Genomic DNA, 20777 nt, shown 5'->3' on the forward strand with positions numbered 1-20777 from the left:
TGTTCTTTTTTTTTCCACGATTCATTCTTCATTAGAGGATGGATCCCAACCCTTAATTAATATACTTTTAAGTAGAAATTCTGTTTAAAGATGGCTAATGGACCCATACCTAACGTAATATTTTGAAAAGGTTAACTATTCAAGCCCTAACGAAGGAGTTCGTCCTTGTCATAGTAAATGGGTCCTGTATGGAGCAGGCGAAGCCCATTAAGAATTTAAAAAAAGTGAAGTCCGGCCCTAATTGGAAAAGAGAGACGAAGTAAAATTTAAAATGAAATCGTTGGACCCACTTTTAAAAGGCGGCACATGGCACAAATTTGGTGGCTCCACCGACCAATTAAGTGGAATTTATTTACACAGTAAAATGCTTTTTAAATCTTTAGATTTGAGCTTTGAACCTGTGTGAGCGAGACTTTTCTAGAAAAAAAAAAAAAAAAGAGTTCAATATTTTAATATTTAAAAAATAAAATCGAATTTTTCAAAAAATATCAATAACGAATTAAGTAATTGGCTATCTAACATTTTAGTAACTCGTTGGACTATCTCTGGCATTTTAATGTGTTTAAAAATGCCATCTGAATGCTTAAAACCTTAGACCGTCCAATGTTTTAACACCCTACCAATTTAGCCTTCATTGTCCAAGGATTTATTCTTTTTTGGTAATTTAAAAAAATATAGATTCTTTTTTATAAATATGTTAAAATATTTAACCCTCTTTTAATAATTTTTTCAAAAAATAAATAAAGATTTTCTAGTGATCTATATATAACTTTTCTAGATCGTAAATACTGGTTTGAAGGAGTCTCAAACCTCGTTTGAGATCTATTTTCCTTTTATAATGTGGATATTGCATCAAAGTTAGGTGTACAATGGGCCATAGAGAGCGTGCCACGTAATCCAAGTGAGAGTTTCAAATTTCAAACGGACGAGATGATCGTTGGCCTCTTTTCCCTCTCTTTCTGTATTTTTAAATCATAATTGACTAAAACAAAGAAAGAAGAAATCAAAAACCAGAGAGAGAGAGAGAGAGAGTGAAGAAGAAGAAGAAAAACCAATTAGTTGGAATTAGGGTTTGAGAGATCATCGATTGATCGATGGAAAGTACGAGAAACTAGAGAAAGTAGGGGAAGGGACGTATGGGAAGGTTTACAAAGCTCGGGATAAGACGACTGGACAATTGGTGGCACTGAAGAAGACCCGTCTTGAGATGGACGAAGAAGGTGTTCCTCCCACAGCCCTTCGTGAGGTCTCTCTCCTTCAAATGCTCTCTCAGTCCCTCTACATCGTTCGCTTGCTATGTGTCGAGCACGTCGACAAGAATGGCAAACCTCTTCTATACTTAGTCTTCGAGTATCTCGATACAGATCTTAAGAAATTCATAGATTCTCATCGCAGAGGACCCAATCCCAGGCCCCTTCCTTCCTCTGTTATTCAGGTCCTCCGCCCCTCTCCTAAAATAAACCTAATCTTGATTTTTAAAGAACAACTGAGATAAAAGCCCTAATTTTATTTCTTTAAATTTCAACATTGCAGAGCTTTCTGTATCAGTTGTGCAAAGGGGTTGCTCATTGTCATAGCCATGGAGTGCTCCACAGGTATATTATTTCTTCTTCCCCTCTCCCATTTCTTATTGATTCTGATGTTTTGTTCTCTGAATTGTTCTTCTGTTTGACAGAGATCTGAAACCACAAAATCTTTTGGTGGACAAAGATAAGGGTATATTGAAAATCGCAGATCTTGGGCTTGGAAGGGCGTTCACTGTTCCTCTGAAGAGCTACACCCATGAGGTTTGTCTTACTAATGAGAAATATATATTTATTTAGAGAAATTGCAATAGCAGATCATTTTGATCAACTTGGATGATCCAATTTATTGAATCTTTGATTGCAGATTGTTACACTCTGGTACAGAGCTCCCGAGGTATTGCTAGGATCGACACATTACTCAATTGGAGTTGATATGTGGTCTGTCGGATGTATATTTGGTATATCTGTTGAATCTTTTTTTTTTTTTGGTCTACCTATTCTTCAATTTTAAGCTTTTTTTGCCATTTTAAAGTTTCTCATTTTACCTCCTAAAACTGGTTTAAAACTAGATCAGCCTGCATGTTTGGAAATTTTCAATTTTAGTTGATGTGGGATGGTAAGTGATTTCTAGTATGTGTTTTCCCCCTTTTTTATGGGCATTCTCTCAAATGGGTCCTTAGCAATTTCCCGTTAGTCATGATTACTTCCTCTGTATTATGGTGTCTAAGACATTTTTCAAGTGTGATTTTGTGGACGATGTTGGATAATTTTTATTTTTGTGGTGTGTCCATGTTTGTTTGTTCTAGTTATAGATTAAATAATTGCTACTACTCATCAAATATAAGAGCAAGTTCCTTGGTGTATATTATTTGTAGATGGTATAGTTTTTAGTTTCCTTTAGAGTCCCTAGGGAAGGAGTCGGTGCAAAACTAGAATTCTTGAGAGTTGTATGGATTCCTAGGAATTTAAAGTTAGTAGAACCATAAAGATGGAGAGGTTGAGTGATAGGATGTAGTCCATATAATTAGAGCTGGATGGTTAAAGTGGAGGTATGCTTTTGGAGTGCTATGTGACTCGTACATCCCAATCAAACTAAAAGGAAAATTTTATAAGAGATGAAAGTAAGACCAACAATGCTTTATGAAGTTGAATGTTGGAGAGAGAAAGATGCTGACATGGGTGAAGGATTTTGTGAAAATGTAAGAATAGCTCCAATGTGTGATAAACCAAGTTGAAGTCAATTGAGTTGGTTTGGGGATGTGCAATGAAGGCCAATTGCATGCTCAATTAAAAGGAATGTGCAAGTTGAAGGTTCTAAAAGGGTGAGAAAAAGACCAAAAAGAATGTGGATTGTGGTATTGAGGGTAAATGTGAACGCACTTAAATTAACAGAAGGTATTGGTTTATATATAACATAATGGGATGAGGGACAAGATTTGGTTAGCCAACCCTAAAGTTTTGGATAAGTGTTTGATGATGATGATTTGTGGATTCTCTATGCTAAGAATGGCACATCCAGTTTAGTGTTTAGAGGAATAGAGGTATTCTTCATTTTTCTATATGATTTACTTTCAAATTTTTTTTTTTTTTCTTTTTTCAGCTGAAATGGTAAGGAAGCAAGCTTTATTTCCTGGTGACTCGGAGTTGCAGCAACTGCTTCATATTTTCAGGTTTTTTCCTTTTGTTTTACACTTGATGATGGTTACTCTTTAAATAGAAGAAACATATGTTCAATGACTTGACATAATTATTCAAATTTTTTTTTTTTTTGGAACTTGGTATAAACTTAAGTTTTCCCTTGCAAGAGACAAGCGGGAGCTCCGAGACAAGGCCACAACTACAATCGTTCTGGCCTTGTTTTGGAAAGGTCAAGTAGTGATTATTTAATCCCAAGTGTTTGATTATGCTAAACTGTGTACATTGTCTGAAAGAAAGAAAGAAAGGAAAAAAAAAGGATGAAAATTTCCCAACTTAAGTTGAATGGTACATGCTTTTAAGAATCAGAGAGGAACATTTGAATCTGCAACTCATTGAAAGATGACTGAAACTGTAATAATGTTTAAGAGGTTTAACCCCTGAGGTTTGTGAGATGGCCTGGATACCTTGGTTCCAAAAAAACAAAATGTTTAAGATGTGAAGTATACATGTCATATTTAGACAATTTTTTTTTTTTAACATGTAATTCTATTTTGTTTTTCTTCAATGAAAGGTTGCTGGGAACACCATCTGAGGAGCAATGGCCAGGAGTCAGTTCTCTGAGGGACTGGCATGAATATCCACAGTGGAAGCCTCAGAACTTGGGACGAGCGGTTCCATCATTGGAACCCGAGGGTGTCGATCTCTTATCGGTAACTACACGTTATTTCAAATTTCACTTCCACACATTTGTATTTATACACAATGTTCAAACAATCGGAACTCAAGTTGGGGAATGTGCCCTTCAAATCACTGAAATTCGACAGAGCTAACATTTGATTTTCTATATGTAAATCAAACAGAAAATGCTCCAATACGACCCAGCAAACAGGATCTCAGCAAAGGCGGCTCTTGATCACCCTTACTTCAACAGCCTTGACAAGTCTCAATTCTAACCATTTTCTTGAATGTTTCAGTTTGCTTGCTGTTGGTAACTCTGGTTACCGTCCGTTTCGATGTTAATTCATCATCTTGTTGATTTGAACTTGGTATCCTCTTTTTTTTTTTTCTTTATCTTTTATGTTTTTGGATCTTATTGTAAGGTTTTAGAATATTGATTCGAAGGGAGTTGGAACCAGAAATTTGAATCTTCTTCCATCATATCAGAACCAATTGTATGAAGAAGCCTTTACTAAACAACCCTCTCAAACTCATTCACATAATCTGTGTTAAGATTTCTCTGATTTTCTTCACATATTATTAGGATCCTCTTGTGAGTGGGGTATATATAGGCTTGTTTTGTACATCCCACATATTGGAGGGAGCATGAATTTGTGACACGATTGGGTTCCTTAAAAATAGAAAATTGAAAAATGCCGAAATGACTTCAAGATTAAACCTCACATTGCACACCTTGACGTGAAAGTTTATGGGAATCATATACATGCTTTTCCTTGAGAAATGAGTGAATAATGATCTATGGTTCCTATCTACTTTCATGCCAAGATGTGGGATATGAGGTCCAATCATGCAGCACTACTCAAAAACATTACATCCAATTAATCAGAAATTCAGGCTGATCTATTGATTTTTTTTGCTCAAACAGATTGATTGAAAATTTTAGTCAATCGATTGGTTTTGTTGATCAACTGATCAATCCGTATGTAGTAAGTAAAGCTGAAATTTTGTTTTTTTCATGCAAAAATAAAACCAATGAACTTTTGTTATTCAAAAGAATCGTGATAATCTGACTACCCCATGTTGCATACTCAACTGACACGACAAATTCGGGAATTGTAGATCTGTACACCTGTGAATACAAAAACTGCACTTCCCCATAAAAATGTGTATCCCAAGGGAACCTTGTATCCTGAGGCATATAGATCTACAGTTTTCAAACTTGTCATGTTGGGAGAGTCAATTCAGTGTGCCATGTGGGGTAGTTAGATTATCACGATCTATTGAAAACCTTCTAATCTCCTTGGAATCTAATCAGACAATAATATCTAAATTAGTTATCATCCTAATGGGAATCAAATGGTCTTCAATCTTCCCTCGACTTGAACTTTGAGCTTACGCAAGATTCTTGAACCAATAGATGACTAGATTTAACTAAGTTTTTGGTAACAAAACTCTGCCAACACAAATTATGAAAATAATTACCTAACAATTATTTATTGGTGCAAAAAAGTTGCACCCAAAGCACGGACTACTCAAATCAGGAAAGTTGGAAGTAAATAGTATTTAATGGACTTAACATGGATACATTTGTTAATAGAAATTGACGAATTTCTCTGGAGGATCACAAGGGGGATCATTAATGTCAATAGAAAGTGGAAAACCTTGCAGCATGTTTTAGGGGAATTGGACGAATTTCAATGTGTTTGGTTGACTAGGTCAACTTAGTGACTTGGTCGATCAGTTAGATATTAGGATCAGTCAGGTCAAGGCGTCAAGCTTGGGTTCTTTGTGGATATAGATGATCATTTTTCGTTAAGTCTCTCATAGAAGACCATATGGTCAATGGGTATGTTATCATTTTGAGAACCAGGGGTTATATCTAATTTTCACCAAAATCCAGAGGGGTAGTTCAAAATTACTCAAATTATGGTTAGGAATTAAGTATCATCCATACAAATCACATATTTGGTGTGAAAATCAAAAGTCAAACCAAAGTTTTCTTCTTATATTAGGGTATCGTTGCAGTCAGCCAGTCATTTAGATCCACAACAACCAATTTGAGGATCAGTAAATGATATGGGCTCCAGGACTTTAGTCCACCGTGGCTGACAGTATCATTCAATTTTTCATTTATATTTTTCTCTTCTTTTAATTATTCATCAAATACAAAAACAAGAAGAAGAACAAGATGGGGTTGCTTGTCCTCAACTATAGGGAGGACGTGCGTTCAAAAAACATGGTAAACCCGAATAATGCGGATGAAACGAAAGGTTTGGGATTCTCCCATTATTCCCCTCCATTAGTTAGAGAAAAAAAAAACAAATAATCCAAAACATCCATCAATTCATCTTCTACACCAGGAAGGAGTTTCTGTTTTTTCTTCACTTTGGAGATCTGATCGACCTGTATTTTTGTTTTGTTTATGCCCATCTGACACACAAAACATCTCTAGAATTGTCAGGAGGTGATGGAAGGAAGCGTGTTGGATAATCTGATTGAGAGGCTCTTGGAAGGGAGGAAGAACAAAGGCAAAAGAATACAGCTGACAGAGGCCGAGATTCGTCAAGTTTGCATCGTTTCCAAGGAAATTTTCCTTCGACAACCTAATCTCTTGGAATTAGAAGCACCCATCAATGTTTGTGGTATGTTTCTTAACCTCTCTTCAGTCAATTGTGATTTATTCTACATTAGATCTATTATGTATCCCTCTCTAATAAGCTCTATTTAAGATTGTCGAATGCATCTGTTTGAGAAATGAAATGGGTCTGTTAATTATCGAATGTTTGGGCACTAATTTCAACATAATTTCATAAAAGTATCAACTTACGGTAGAGAAATTGATCCTGAACGCAAATGTTTATAAGAACAGCGATGAGATCAATACATCTCAGGAATATCTTAGAAATTTAGAGCCATTCAAATGGTAAAGAATAATATGGGGGAAAAAAAAGGTCCCAAAAAAAATCTGTATTTCCTAGAGAAATCGTAACGAATAAATTTTCCTGGAACTGGAAAAACGTGTGAATTACCTAAATCTAACCCATTAACGGTGGAGATATTTGATTCATTTATAGATAGATGATCAGAAAAATAAACAAAAATATAAACCTATCCAAATGATACAGAACAATACATATAACAGTGAACCTATCCAGATCTAAATAAAACTCTTAAAATGCAAAGTTTTCTGATCAATGAGCCGTGCAATTTAAGATGGTGGTTGTGCACAAAATTATGATAGTGAAGGTGCCAACCTATAAATTGATAGTCTCTACGTAATAATACCACAAACCTGGGCTTCGTTGGTTTACCTATTAAAAACAAATCTGAAAGTAGCGCAGCTTTCCCTCCTATTGTTTTCTTTCCTACTTATCTCTATCATATTTCATTGTGTGTGGTCATCTGGACTTCTTGGTGAGCAGGTGATATCCATGGTCAATTCTCTGACCTCCTGCGACTCTTCGAGTATGGTGGTTTCCCACCAGACTCCAACTACTTGTTCCTCGGAGACTATGTGGACAGAGGAAAGCAAAGCATAGAGACCATATGCCTTCTACTAGCCTACAAGATTAAGTTCCCAGATAACTTCTTTCTCCTCCGAGGAAACCATGAATGTGCCTCTATAAACAGAATCTATGGTTTCTATGATGAGTGTAAGCGTCGGTTCACTGTCCGTCTATGGAAGATCTTCACTGACTGCTTCAACTGCTTGCCAGTGGCAGCAATCATTGATGATAAGATATTATGCATGCACGGTGGGCTTTCACCAGAGATGGAGAGCTTGGATCAAATAAGAGCTATTGAGAGGCCAGTTGACGTGCCAGATCAAGGTCTCTTGTGTGATCTCCTTTGGGCAGATCCTGACAAGGACATTAAAGGATGGGGGGAGAATGATAGGGGTGTCTCCTATACTTTTGGTCCTGACAAGGTGGGCGAGTTCTTGAAAAAACATGACCTCGATCTCATATGTCGTGCTCACCAGGTATTTCTTTTTGAAATGTTGTTTTCTAACTTTGGGGTTTAGGGACGTTACTACAATAAGGCAAACATACCACTATGTGATGACAACAGTACTACAATAAGAAAAAACTTCCTGGTGATAAGAAAACAAAGAATTGACCCTAGTCCCTGTGATCTCGATTAACGAAACCTGCAACTTATTTTGTGTCTAAAGAGTAGTAGAACATCATATTGTAATCTCTATTTCTAACAAAAATGGTGATCAGGTTGTTGAAGATGGATACGAGTTCTTTGCAGAGAGGCAGCTGGTTACCATATTTTCGGCTCCCAACTATTGTGGAGAATTCAACAATGCAGGTGCACTTATGAGTGTAGATGCGAGTCTGCTCTGCTCATTTCAGATCCTCAAGCCATGGAGGGGAAAAATGGTTCAGCTTGAGTAAATTCCAACCAAACGGGAAAAAGAAAGGAAAAGAAAAAAGAAATGAAAACCAATTGAAAAACAAAAACCAACATGGTAGAACACATTCTTCTTCTCTGCCATGATCAAAGTTTATGTTAATTGCTGCGTTTAGAGGCAGCTTGATGTATTTGGAGGCAAAAATGTATGTCACCTACAAGCATTAAGAGCCCTTTTTGTTTTCTTTGCTGCAGATCATCCATGTAGTAATGTAAGTATCACCAAGCAGTGTACATAAATCCTTAACGGTAAGGGAAGCTAAAATAATTGAAATTGGAAGAAATTTTGTGCAGATGCCATGTACCCAAATTAAATAAAGAAGGGCCAATTGAATTAAAAATTAATAGACTAGAGAAGCTCAGCATTTTTAGAACATTTTACATTCTACACACATTTATCTGTTTCTAGCATCTCAGCAACAGAGAAAAGTCCAAATGTTTGGCAGGAGGTAATTTCTATTGTTGTAATCACATTGCATTTACAGAATTACTCACTGACACAATATGCAGAATCATACTAGAAGAAGACAAACATAACAATGAAACAATAGAAAAGGGAAAAAGGAAACCATTTGCCTTGAGCCGAAACACAACTGCATGTGGTGAGAGGGAGACGAGGCAAATGCATACATCTCTGTACTAAGCTTTCCTGCATTATCGAAGCTTCGCCTCGGTTGATTTGCTGCTCCTAAATGTTGAAAGAGAGAAGAATGATCGCGTTGCTGAAACACATTGTACAGAAAAATTGGAATCCACATATGGGGAATATAAAGTAAAGATGGATTCTAAGAAAATCTTGAAAATAAAGCAAGTCATATTACTATTAAACCTACAATCTGAAAAATCGAACTTGAAATGCAAAAGAGAGAAACTAACCTTTAGTTGAGGTGGATGCAGCAGAGATACGTCCCTCCTGCAACTTATGAGAACTCTGTCCAGCAAATTTGCTTGTATTTGATTGAGCTGCAGACATATCATGGATAATTAATAGAACGAGGCTCGAAAACTGAATATGTTCTCTGATGGTAATATTACAACTACATAATAGAATGGTATAATGTGACAATTTACTGGTAACCCAATTCATGTGCACATGTTTTTCTAAAAGAATATACCAGGAAATGGATAAAAGATACTGTTCAACATAAAATAGCTGACCAGCGAAAAAAGGAATGAGCATGCAATATCAACAAATATACCTTCTGATAGAGCATGAGCCGCTGAGTAGTCTAAGGCCTTCTTGCTTGAATTTCCACCATCGAAGCTTTCACCAAATGAAGTCTTCTGCTGTCCAAAGCCCTTGGCTTGAAGGGCAGCCTTCCTCAGTAGAACATCTGCATTCCTCTTACTAGCAGCCTTAGGTTCCTCAGAATCCTCCTCTCCTTCAGAGAAGACCGAAGGGCTAGACCAACCAGTTACGTTAGCCTCCCCCTTACTCTTCCGAGCAAACTTCAAGAGCCTCTTCAATCCCTTGGGCGCATCCTTTTGATAGACCATAGACGGAGGATTTTCAGCATTTCCCCACTCAATAATCTCAGGTTCACAACTGTCTTCTTGTAGCATTTGTGACAAAGAATGGCGAACACGTGGACTTGATGATAACATTACTGGTGCAATATTGGCTGGATTTGCAGTCTGAGGTGGGTCAATCTCATAAGACTCAGGCAGTTCCTGATGCTCTTCTATTTCCACCCAGGCGCTTGGTGAGATGGCTGATACCTCATCTGACTGAATTTCTACGGGAAATTCTTCCGTCTTTTCAAAGCTATCATCACCTTCAGAAACAACTTGACCATAATTCTCCGTATTTTCACATTTTTCCTGTTGGTTATTTAATGAAGATTCCGCTTCTAAATCAGTAACATCAGTTACCAGTGGCACTAAATCCCCTTCTTGCTGCTGAATAATCACTGCCTCGGAAGTTTCAGTAACCACCTCTTCTTCTTGAGCTTGGATCAGATTCCCACAGTTTTTTGAAGATTCATCCGACTGAGAAGCCTTCATCTTGACAACTACAGGGCCAACACCCGGCCCAATTCCGGAACCCTTCCGTAGAAAGGGCTTTGACTCCAATGGCACCACACTGCCCTTTTTGGTAACTTTGTTGTAAAAACTGGGCTTGGCTGGAACTACACCAGAACTGTCCCCAGTAGCAGGCAGTGCATTTCTTTTTGTAACATTACCACTTTTCTTCACGGCTTGTTGTTTCTTCTCTTCCTGACCTTTCAAGTTCCGTTTAGTTTCAACCTGGGTAACCTTCGCACCTTTCTGTTGCTGTTGGGATCTTTCTGTTTTTGGGCTAGATCGAGTTGGTAATGGTGTAGGCTGGGATTTCCGACGAGTCGGAGTAGTACCAGCAGAAGAGATCACATTAGGAGTTCTAATTGGTGAAGGACTTGTGGTCTTCAGGGATGGTGCGGTTGGCCATGACTTACGTGTTGCAGGTAGGGAAGATGCCTTAGGCGAAGCCTTCCTTGAAACAACAGGTTTTGAGGATTCTTTTTTGGGTTGAACAGGAGATGATTTCTTTTGAGATTTTCGAGTCTTAACAAGAGAATCCTGTTTTCCTGCAATACCAGCAATTTTAGAAGCCATCTCAACCTTCCTCTGATCAAGGATTTCCTGCAATGCTTTAAACTGCTCTCCCTTCTCTGCTCGCTTCCCAGATTTCTCTCCTCGAAGTTCCTCATCTCTTTTCTGCTTGTAGTGATCATAGAAACCACCTCTCTGTTCACTGGGAAACTCTTGGATTTTGTTATTTCCAGTTGCCATGTTCCGGTACCTGACAGGCTTACTCTCCATCATTTTCATCATCATTTGATTCAACTCAGCTTCCTTTTGCCGGGTCCATTCAACAGAAGTTGTTACTCTATCTTGAGTTTCTTCTGCTTGTGCTACAACAATATCTGTGGGATTATTTATTGAAGAATATGTTCTTTTCTCCTCTCCTACGAATGACATGCTTACTTCAGTAGTTTTAACAGGATTTGGACTACCAGCAATGAAATCAGACTCTTGCTTCACTTCCTCAGAATTCTTCTGAAGTTCTCCGATGTCTAGATTGTTTGGAGCAATCTGAACAGCACCTTCAAAATCATTTTCCGATGGAGACTGGATGGAAGAATCCCCCATACCTGCACTCCATCTTCTCAAGACAGTTTTATTAGTGGCAACAGAGCTATCCACTGAAGATGTCTTTTTCTTAATATCCAAATTTTGATCTCTCTGTTTGCTCTCAAAGAGATTGATCGCATCTTGAACACTCATCCTTCTTATATTACTCTCACTTTTCTTTGGTGGCTTATCAGATTCTTCATTCTCACTCCCACTACCGACAAAATCTCTGTTGGAAGATACCTTTTCTCTAGCAGGAATAAAACTAAGGCTCTTAATGGTTAGCGCAGTAGCCCTGCGTGATCCAGATCTTCCTATTTGGACCCTTCGCATTGGAGATGCTGATCTTCTAGGTGACGCAGATCTTATCATAGGCCGGCTTCTTTCATTAAATGATTGATCTTCATCACTTGAGTTTGAAGATTCCTCACTTTCCGTCGAGCTCTGACGCTCAACTTGTGCAGCCTTAGCAGGGGAGGCACCATACTTTATGGGCAAAACTTTACTTTCTGGCAATGTCATTTTTCCATTGTCATTTCTCGACTCATGTGAATAGTTTGTCAGTTCATTTTGGTGATCAGCAGCTTGATTCTTTCGGCACAGTGTTAGATACTTGACCAAAGAATTGCTGGAAATAGCAATTACAGAAAGTCATCTTAGTATTTCTAGTCCCCAGAACAGAAGTTCACCAAAGATTTTAATCGTGGAAAAACAAAAACATAAATATCCACAGTTGCATTTGCATTTTTTATGAAGGAACTAGAAAGTTAACACTCAAATTTCAATCTAACCCGCCAACTCTTTTAGATAGATAAGATACCTTAAATCTATTGCCCCGAAATGCTGAGAAAATGCTACCAAATCAGAAATCTGTTTAGTGGACCACGTGGCATCTGCAGCACGTTTGAAAGCAGCAGCAAACTCCTCTTCCAATGCCGTGAGTCTCAAGTCCAATGCTCGCAGCAATTCATTTCTGGCAGTATTCATTTTGTAATTCAGAAAGACGGTACCAAGAAAAATTTACTAGTATAAAAAAACAACAGCCAATGGGTCATACTTTGTAGCATCTGATGACACAGTCTGGAGATCAGCCTGTCAATACACATGAAATCATGTTTGGTCATTAATGTATGCTAAGTTACACTGATGAACTATGGTACAAAGGACACAACACATTAGAATGGCAGGGGGAAAGCATTTACATTCCGTGTTGGTTCTGTATCTTTCAAGTTGCAGCTCTCTGTTAAAAAACGGGAAAATAGAATTGTAAGTTTCTGCTCAGAAGTAATCTTACACTACTAGAATGAAACACACTTTGAGAACACGTTGACAAAAGCAAATCTGACTCTTGCATTGCTCATCTGATAAAAAATATAATGCACAGGAACAGGCTTGAAAATATATTTTAACCTCAAGAGCAATAGGACATGCAAACAAAGCACCTTCCAGTGTATCAATTTTGATTACCCACCTGAGATTTTTTTTTTTTTTTTTTGTGGCTATGCAAGCAACAGATTATGGGATCAACACTCCACACACCATACCAACTTAGCTAAGTTGGCACCTTCCCCACCAAAGAACTTATTGCTGGTGTGATTTCAAAAAAATTAAAAGTTTTTCTCCAAAATGTATTTCAAATGAATTGGTCCCAAGATTTGAAATGGAGAAGGAACACAAGCCCTGAAGGATTCTTTGACTATTTTTTCTTGTTCCTTAGATCATCTCATGTAAGATTCATGTGTGTAATTTCTGTGCATTTCTAGAATTAAAACATTCAGAAGAAAATTAAAGAAAAGAAAATTTAGTGTTTGAAATACAATTTTTAAACATTTTCAGCAAAGCACCCAGTGACTCATCACATAACCATTCCAAAGATGTGGATACTGTACGAATATGATTTTGACTTGTGAGAAAGTAAAATTCTACAGTCAAATATTTTGTGATTGAAATATAATTTTTAAACATTTTCAGCAAAGCACCCAGTGACTCAATGCATAACCATTCCAAAGATGTTGATAATGTAAAAAGGTTAGAATTCTAAATTTTTTAAAAAGGTTAGAATTCACATAAACATACCTGTTTCCACACTTCCAGGATGATCCTGATGACCCTGAGAAAGGAAAATACATCTTATTTCTGATAGATAGATCCAAAGATTGGGTTATCAAATAAAAGCATCATTTCTTACCTGGGTATACAAAGAAAGATGAAACCTTCTGGCTTCCTCCAGCTGAGACATCTCATCTCCAATAGAATTTGCCATATTTAACAATTCAGATGCACCAATAATATGCAAGAATCTGTGAAGAAAGATGGAATGTGTGTTTGGAGAGAGCACCAATCCAAGCCAAACAAAAACATCTAAAACGAATATTTCAAAACACCAACCTGGCAAGAGTGGATTTGGTGAACCATTCTGAGCTTCTCAGATTTTCTGGTAATTGGAGTTTGAAGTTATCATGCGATTCCTTCACTTCTGGTAAATGTAACACGAGGTTTTCCAGAAAACCAGAAGCTAGTTTCTCCATGTTTCCATCACAGCATACAAATGCCTCGTATCTGCATCAAAATAAACATAAAAAAACCGATTAGTGATAACAACAGAGAGAAATTATTCACAATGGCCAGACAAATACAAGAGGATATAAAAAAATCTGTAAAGGATGCTTATAGAAGTAGAGAAAGGGCATTGTTGTAATGAAACAAATTATTTCGTTTGAGTAACATAAGCAGGGATAGGATAATAATATGAATCATCATTTTATAGTTTTTGGATTTTATTCTTTTAGTGCCACAAGATTTGATGGTTGTGATTGTACACCAGAACTAAAATAGGGGGTGCAACTGTTTTATCATTTTAATGGAACTCTGAATCACTAACTTTATTCGGTAAGTTATCTAAAATATAAAATACAGGAACATCTCTCAAACAGTATTGGTGGACGAGTATATTGGCTTCAAGTGGCGATTGATTTAAATGGTTAGGGACATTTTGGCATTTTTTTTTCTCCTCTCCTTTCGTTCTTCAAACATCTCCAAACTCCCTTACAATCCATCATCTCCCTTTGAAAAGACAATAGGGGTTTATCGATATTTTGAAAACAATTACGGAATTTTCGAGGTTATTGTTTTCGTATGTGGCAATGAACATGGTGGACAAGATTTTCATCAGATTTCAGAGTACATATATTATAGGCTTTGATACAATCTGCTTTGAACGGTATTAAAATAGTATTGATAGATTTAAAAAAAAAAAAACAAAACTAAGGGAAAAAATTGTAACCTGTTTTGAGACGGCAAAATCTGAAATGCAGTATAATCTAATGGTGCATCAGCATTTATTCCTCCTTCCATATTGGTTTGCCTCAGATTATGCAAAAGCTCCGACTTCCTTCAACACTCGAGATATTAACTCACATGTAAATGCAAGCGTGAATTCGAAAGACAAAACAGATGACTCCAAAGCTTTCAATTTTCCAAGTCTGTCATGAATAGCAGGCATTAAACAAACAAAGCCAAATCTGCATTGTTGTCTCTTAAAACTAAATCAGCTTTTCAAGACCTCAAATTAAACTAAATCAACCATTGAGGAGAATTAAGTTCAGTAAATATATATCATCCAAAACCAACCAACATCCTCATGTACTTCCATAAATAAAATAATAAATGGAGTTGGGTTGAAGCATAAAAATATAGAATTACTTTTGAAAACAACGAAACCCAGAACTGTCTATCAAGCTACCTAAAAAATTCTAGAGATTCAAACTTCCTTAAAAAAATAATAAATAAATAAATAAAATCAAGAGCACAAGACCCGTCTCACTCGAAAGAATGTTGACCATAATGACCGTAAGAAATTACAGGGTTGTTTGCACTTTGCATTACAGTTTCAGCTTTTTTCCCCTTAAAAAAGTTCTTAGTTTTAAATTTTTGGAACGAACTTGTAATCCAGACAGACCCTAAAAAAACTCCAAAAGATGGGAACTTTCTCAATTATATTCAAAGATTCAAGAGAAAATCTAGCCACAAAAATAGGAATTAAAAAAAAAATATATTCCACGAGACCAAGATCACCATTTTTAACAGCTTAGATGAAGACCCAAAAGATCTCAAGTCTTCCTCGTTGCATAGCATTTCGATTCTGACGATTTTATGGTCAGTTTTCTACAATTACGAACTCTAACTTACAGAAACCAGTGCCCCTAACGACATGAGAAATCAAATCAAACATAAAACCTTGATTTTACTTCATTTAAAAGGATCTTAACTAAAAATGTAGTATAAGAACGAAATTCTAGCTTAAATACATCAAATCAGATTTAAATCTAGCAAAAAAAGTCAGACTTTATACAAATCAACCATTAAAGTGAGGTCACCGACACAAAAGCTACAGCTCAGAGCTCAAATCTTTATCAAATCAGCTTGGAAAAACGGACTGAAACGGAAAACCCTAAGATGAAAGAACCAGAAATCCAACATGCATTGCTTGATTTCAAACAGAACTCACCAATGCAAATCGAAATACAGAAAATGAGACCAAATCTTCCACCCGAATACAAGTTTGAGCTAGATTTACCAGATCAGAGCTCTCTGTCTCACAAGCGTCCTCTAGAGAGAGAGAGAGAGAGACTTAGATTTATTGTCTGTGAAAGAAAAAGAAACAAATAAAAGCAAGTGAAAGCTGAGAGCGCAACAGAGACAGAGTCTGAGAGAGACACACAGGGCAATTGCTCCTCCTAGTGATCTGTAGGCTGTAGCATTTAGAATAACTGGAGTACGAAAATACCCTTGATTTCAAAAGTAATTATTTACATGCCCCTGGGATGTCTATGGAAGTATGGTTTGTCACTTTGTGCAAATATTTAAGTTAACTCCACCAAAATTTTAGACCAAACCTCGTTATGATCCATTTGTGGGATATAGTCAAGCCTCATGGGCCTTACTGTTCACATTAGGTAAAAATATCAATCCATAAAATCAAGTCTCATTGATCAAAAATCGAATCACGAGGATTAAATTGACAAAGACTAATTCAATACATGACAAACTGTCATGAAGAGAGGTCATAATCACTATATCCAATCGTTGTTAATTGATGAAAGATAACTTAAAAAATAAAATATCATTTAGATCTTGATGAATATAAGAATGGACTCATATCCTATCCGAATCTAACTCAGGTCAAAGGACATCAAACCAAATCCGACCCATATTTTAATTTAGATATACTTGAAAGAATCAAATCCACTAAATTTAGATTCGAATTACTTGAATTTCGAATAAAATCCATCCCATTTTTAAAGATACATTTGATTTTCAACAATCATGAAAAGAACCCACGATCACCATCTACACAAAATATAAATTACCCGGCATTGAATTCAAGAGGTACATTTGATTTTTCATTATTAAGGTCTCTCATAAGAATTGCTTTTTGACTTTAGTATTGTAGAGTCTATTTGCGGGGACCAGCATCTCCTGACATTTACCAAGCTGAGTTAACAAGTTTTCCAATGATTCTTGTTCCTTAGAGAGTTTCCTCAAGAGAGATCAAAATTAATTTAAATGAGCTTGCTTAGTAACTTTTTATGGGTTTTGTTATCGTGTCTTCAAATTTTCAAAGTGTATTTATTGCACTTTAAGGAGTACTCTTAGGGTACACGTTAACACGAGCCATTTTTAATATAATTACTGTTTTAGTAATTTTTGATAAAACTTGAGGACATAATAGGGAAGAAATGTGTTAATTTTTGAGGTGAAATAAATGGGTCAATGGAAATTGGAGCCAGTGTTTTAGAGGGCACAAACTCGGTGCAATAAATTTTGAAGCGATACAACTTATGTGCCTGATGATTCAGACACGTGTCAGAAGACGCAGGTCTATCACGGGTGCATCAGTAATTGATGTACAGATGGATCTCCCAGTTGAGTCGGATCAGTTGGTTGATTCGTTGAAATTCGGCCACGAATAACGAGTTTGTCTTGTCTGTGGATGGCTCTCATGGCATGGCATATGGATAGTAATACAATTAATTTTATAAAGGCCTTTAAGGATTAAATTATCTATAATATTCTAATCCTAGGAGTTCAGTTGTAAAATATAATTTACTGAATTTGTTTATAATTAAAAGAATTTAGTCAAATTTGATAGACTTGTCTAAATTAAGTATTAAATTTAAACAAAAACTTTATAACCTATAAGATTTGAACTCATAATTAAAGATTTCATGTAGCTAAGAAGACATTCCATCTTGTTTTTTTTTTTTTCCTCTATAAATAAAGATGTATTCTAGTTAGTAGTTCAAATCTATATAATAACGAAAAGATAATAATTAATCAATTTGACTAATCAATAAAAATAAAAATCGTGCTACGCAATCTGCGTTGGACACCGAGTTGACCTAATAATAATGCACAGATAATCATAAATTTATTTTTATTAGATCAAAATTAGAAAATCAACGATTCTCTATGCACTGTCTAGTGACGAATCCATTGTCCAACGCAAACAATCAAGCATTTTCTTAAAAATATAAAGGTGAAGTCAGGATTTGATTAGATAGCCCAAACCCAATTCAAATTTTAAGTTTAATTCAAAAATCTCATAACATATATATAAAAATAAAGTGATTTAAGTCCAATACAACATTTGATCCAGACAGGCCAGGTTGTGTTAGATACACACCCACCCCAAGTTGTTGCAATTTTCTCAAATGTGAGGAGTAAAGGTCACATGGTGAATGGCAGCTTTACTTACAACAACAGGTGTCAATGCGCACTAAGAGGGGTGAAATTGGGATTGAGGACCACTCTTAACTAATATTATGGGACCGACCTCGATAGCAATTCTCATACGGAAGAAGAAAGAAATGGACCCAAAAACACTATATTGCTTTTCTATTTTATATTTTGTCCTTCAACAACATTTTTAACGGTCGTTAGAAACGGCATAATAATAACAATAGTATGTGAGTGCGAGCTTTATGGTTTGGCAAACGGAGTAGTGTTGTCAAAGCTAAGGCTGTTACTCCTTTTCTTCCTACCCTTACAACAAGTTTGTACTGTAACATGCTTTTCTTTCAAGGAAACCTTCTTCTTCTGTTACTAAAGTTTAATTCCAAAAATACCACTTCTTTGTCTTCCAAATCACTTAAAAACCCATCATTTCATCCATCACTTAAGCTAAAAAAAAGGGTCCACATAAAAAAGTCAACAAATCTCATTCCCTATTATGTGACTCTTATTTTGTTTGTTTGAACTTTAGAACTTAGAACATCTCTTTATCAAAAAATCATCACCACCATCATTGGAGGATTTATATTCGATTAGTATTTTTGGGGATCTAAACTCATTTATTAATGGTATGTGTAAATAGAGCCCACCATGTAATCAACATCAGAGACTTCCCATCAAGAATTGAAATTATAAGGAATTATCCACAGCATATGATTTAAAAAGTTTGGAAGAGTTCTTCTCGAAACGGATTCAGATGATATCAAACAAGTTTTCGATCCATTATTTATCAGTCACTCATTGACTAGTCTTAAATTAAGATCGATTAGTTTGATTTATTAAATAGTTTTTTGCTAAGTATTTTTTTTTTTTGCTTGTGTATAGAAATAATCGAAGGGTCGTGATGGGTGACTCATAAGAAAGTATGTGATCCCAATTATATAAACATAAAATTCAACAATTGAGATTGTTGTATGGAAGTGTAACAAGAGTAAAGATAAAAATAAAACAAACACACAAGATTTATATAGTTCGATAAATTGCCTACATCCATAGGAGAGAGAGAGAGAGAGAGAGAGAAAATCCATTATCGTCAAATAAATATTACAATCTATATCCATAGCTGCAAAGAACCTCATAGAGCAAAAACATAAAAAAACCCTACTCGAAAATACAATATATATCTTTAAAAAAAATTCGGCTTGGGAGCACTACTATTGAAACCCTATATGGATCCAGTCAAGTAGCATGGTCTAGAGCATGAGGGAAATGTCCCTTTTGATACTGTCTTTCCTCTTGGAGTCCAAACCCAATAAGAATGCAAGACATATTACACGCAAAGATTTATAGATATCCCAATAATATATACTTTATTTATGTTAATCCTGCCAACTATTACGTTTTGTGTTTACATGGTAAGAATCATGTTTTTTTTTTTTTCTTCTTCTTGAGTTTTACATGATTAAATTTGAAATATTAGTGTGATAAATATATTAGATTTTGTGATTAATACATCTTATGAAAAAAGAAAAAATATATATATTTTAAATTTATACATCTATTTTTTTCATAACTATAGAAATTAGTGCAAACTAGTTTTGGGAAGTTTGAGTCTGATTGGATCAATCAAGTTAAATTGAACTCAATGGGTATCGATATCCAATAAAAATTGTTCTTGTAACTGAGGGTAAGGTAGAAAATGGGTTAGTCTTGAAACCAATTGGCAATGAGTGAAGAGGTCAGGAGCTTATAAGGAGAGAGACAAGGCAATGAGTGTCTAATGTGGGACTAAACTCAACACACCCTTGTACGAGTAGGCCGGATTGGGACAAAGCATGTGGAGATATGAACTAGGTGACGTGGAGGAGAGAAAGGCCCGTTCTGATACCATGATAACTCAAAATCAATTGACAATGAGTGGAGAAGCCCAGGAACTTACAAAGAGAGAGACAAGGCAATGAGTGTTCGATGTGGGACTAAACTCAACACGGAGTGATCCAAAAACCAAATTTAGTTGGTTTCGATCATTGGGTGAATAGATCTGAATAAAAAAAAGTTGAACACAATTTAATGTCCCTTGACTTAAAGTCAGGTCGAATATGATCCATCCTTGATCTGCCTCGATATGAATGATATATTATTTTTTAAAAAATTATATTTTTAAGTTTTTCAAAATATGTTTTCTAGATCACAAATCCCTATAAAATGAAATGGTTATCATGGTAAAATAGAGAGAGAGAGAGAGAGTTCAAACGACTCACTAAAATATGAGTTGGTCCGATCCTAATTTGGATTGACTTGTTTGATTTATTGGTGAATACAAAATGGTTAAAATATGGTCTTAGTTAGCAAGATTTGGACCGGGTCGAATAAAATACATCCAAATATGAATATAAATATAATTAGATCTGACATAAATATGACCCATTTTATACCCTAATGGAGAGTACAACTACATAAACAAGCATCATCACCTCTCCTAAAATGTTCTCTATTAGAAATTAATCCATGTTTGACATTGAAAATGTGGGAGACCCAAAAAGAGTTGACCCACTTCTAATTAACCAAGAGCCACATGACACCTTGTTAGTGGAGGAATCTTGGTTGACTAGTCAATATGAAGCGTCGCAAAGTGGCTAGTCGATGAAAGGAATACACAAGGGATCACGA

At 35.9% G+C, this 20777-nt stretch overlaps 3 protein-coding genes across 4 annotated transcripts; 2 read left to right on the plus strand and 1 right to left on the minus strand.

Annotated features, from left to right (window-relative positions):
- Positions 1 to 90: 90 nt before the first annotated feature.
- On the plus strand, positions 91 to 4344 carry LOC147385169 (cyclin-dependent kinase B1-1). Its single transcript, XM_086425005.1, has 8 exons — positions 91 to 114; positions 1070 to 1435; positions 1534 to 1595; positions 1676 to 1787; positions 1891 to 1984; positions 3127 to 3196; positions 3736 to 3874; positions 4025 to 4344. The coding sequence occupies exons 1-8, from the start codon at positions 91 to 93 to the stop codon at positions 4115 to 4117; spliced, it is 960 nt and encodes a 319-aa protein (XP_086281131.1). The 3' UTR covers positions 4118 to 4344.
- A 1590-nt stretch (positions 4345 to 5934) lies between these two features.
- On the plus strand, positions 5935 to 8455 carry LOC147385170 (serine/threonine-protein phosphatase PP1 isozyme 1-like). The gene is made up of 4 exons (XM_086425635.1): positions 5935 to 6112; positions 6295 to 6484; positions 7265 to 7824; positions 8069 to 8455. The coding sequence occupies exons 1-4, from the start codon at positions 6095 to 6097 to the stop codon at positions 8243 to 8245; spliced, it is 945 nt and encodes a 314-aa protein (XP_086281761.1). The 5' UTR covers positions 5935 to 6094; the 3' UTR covers positions 8246 to 8455.
- A 135-nt stretch (positions 8456 to 8590) lies between these two features.
- On the minus strand, positions 8591 to 16106 carry LOC147385171 (uncharacterized). Of its 2 annotated transcripts, none has more exons than XM_086425632.1 (11): positions 15883 to 16106; positions 14659 to 14766; positions 13764 to 13934; positions 13564 to 13675; positions 13452 to 13485; positions 12578 to 12615; positions 12433 to 12467; positions 12196 to 12348; positions 9461 to 12003; positions 9138 to 9224; positions 8591 to 8983 (listed from the first exon to the last, which is right to left on the minus strand). In XM_086425632.1, the coding sequence occupies exons 2-11, from the start codon at positions 14727 to 14729 to the stop codon at positions 8916 to 8918; spliced, it is 3312 nt and encodes a 1103-aa protein (XP_086281758.1). In that variant the 5' UTR covers positions 14730 to 14766; positions 15883 to 16106; the 3' UTR covers positions 8591 to 8915. The 2 variants fall into 2 exon arrangements, with proteins under 2 accessions (XP_086281758.1, XP_086281757.1); XM_086425631.1 differs by having other exon boundaries at positions 14659 to 14857.
- Between the last annotated feature and the right edge of the window lie 4671 nt (positions 16107 to 20777).

The sequence above is a fragment of the Akebia trifoliata genome, chromosome 15 (assembly GCF_017979445.1).
Source record: "Akebia trifoliata isolate Shusen 1 chromosome 15, ASM1797944v1, whole genome shotgun sequence".
NCBI lineage: Eukaryota > Viridiplantae > Streptophyta > Magnoliopsida > Ranunculales > Lardizabalaceae > Akebia > Akebia trifoliata.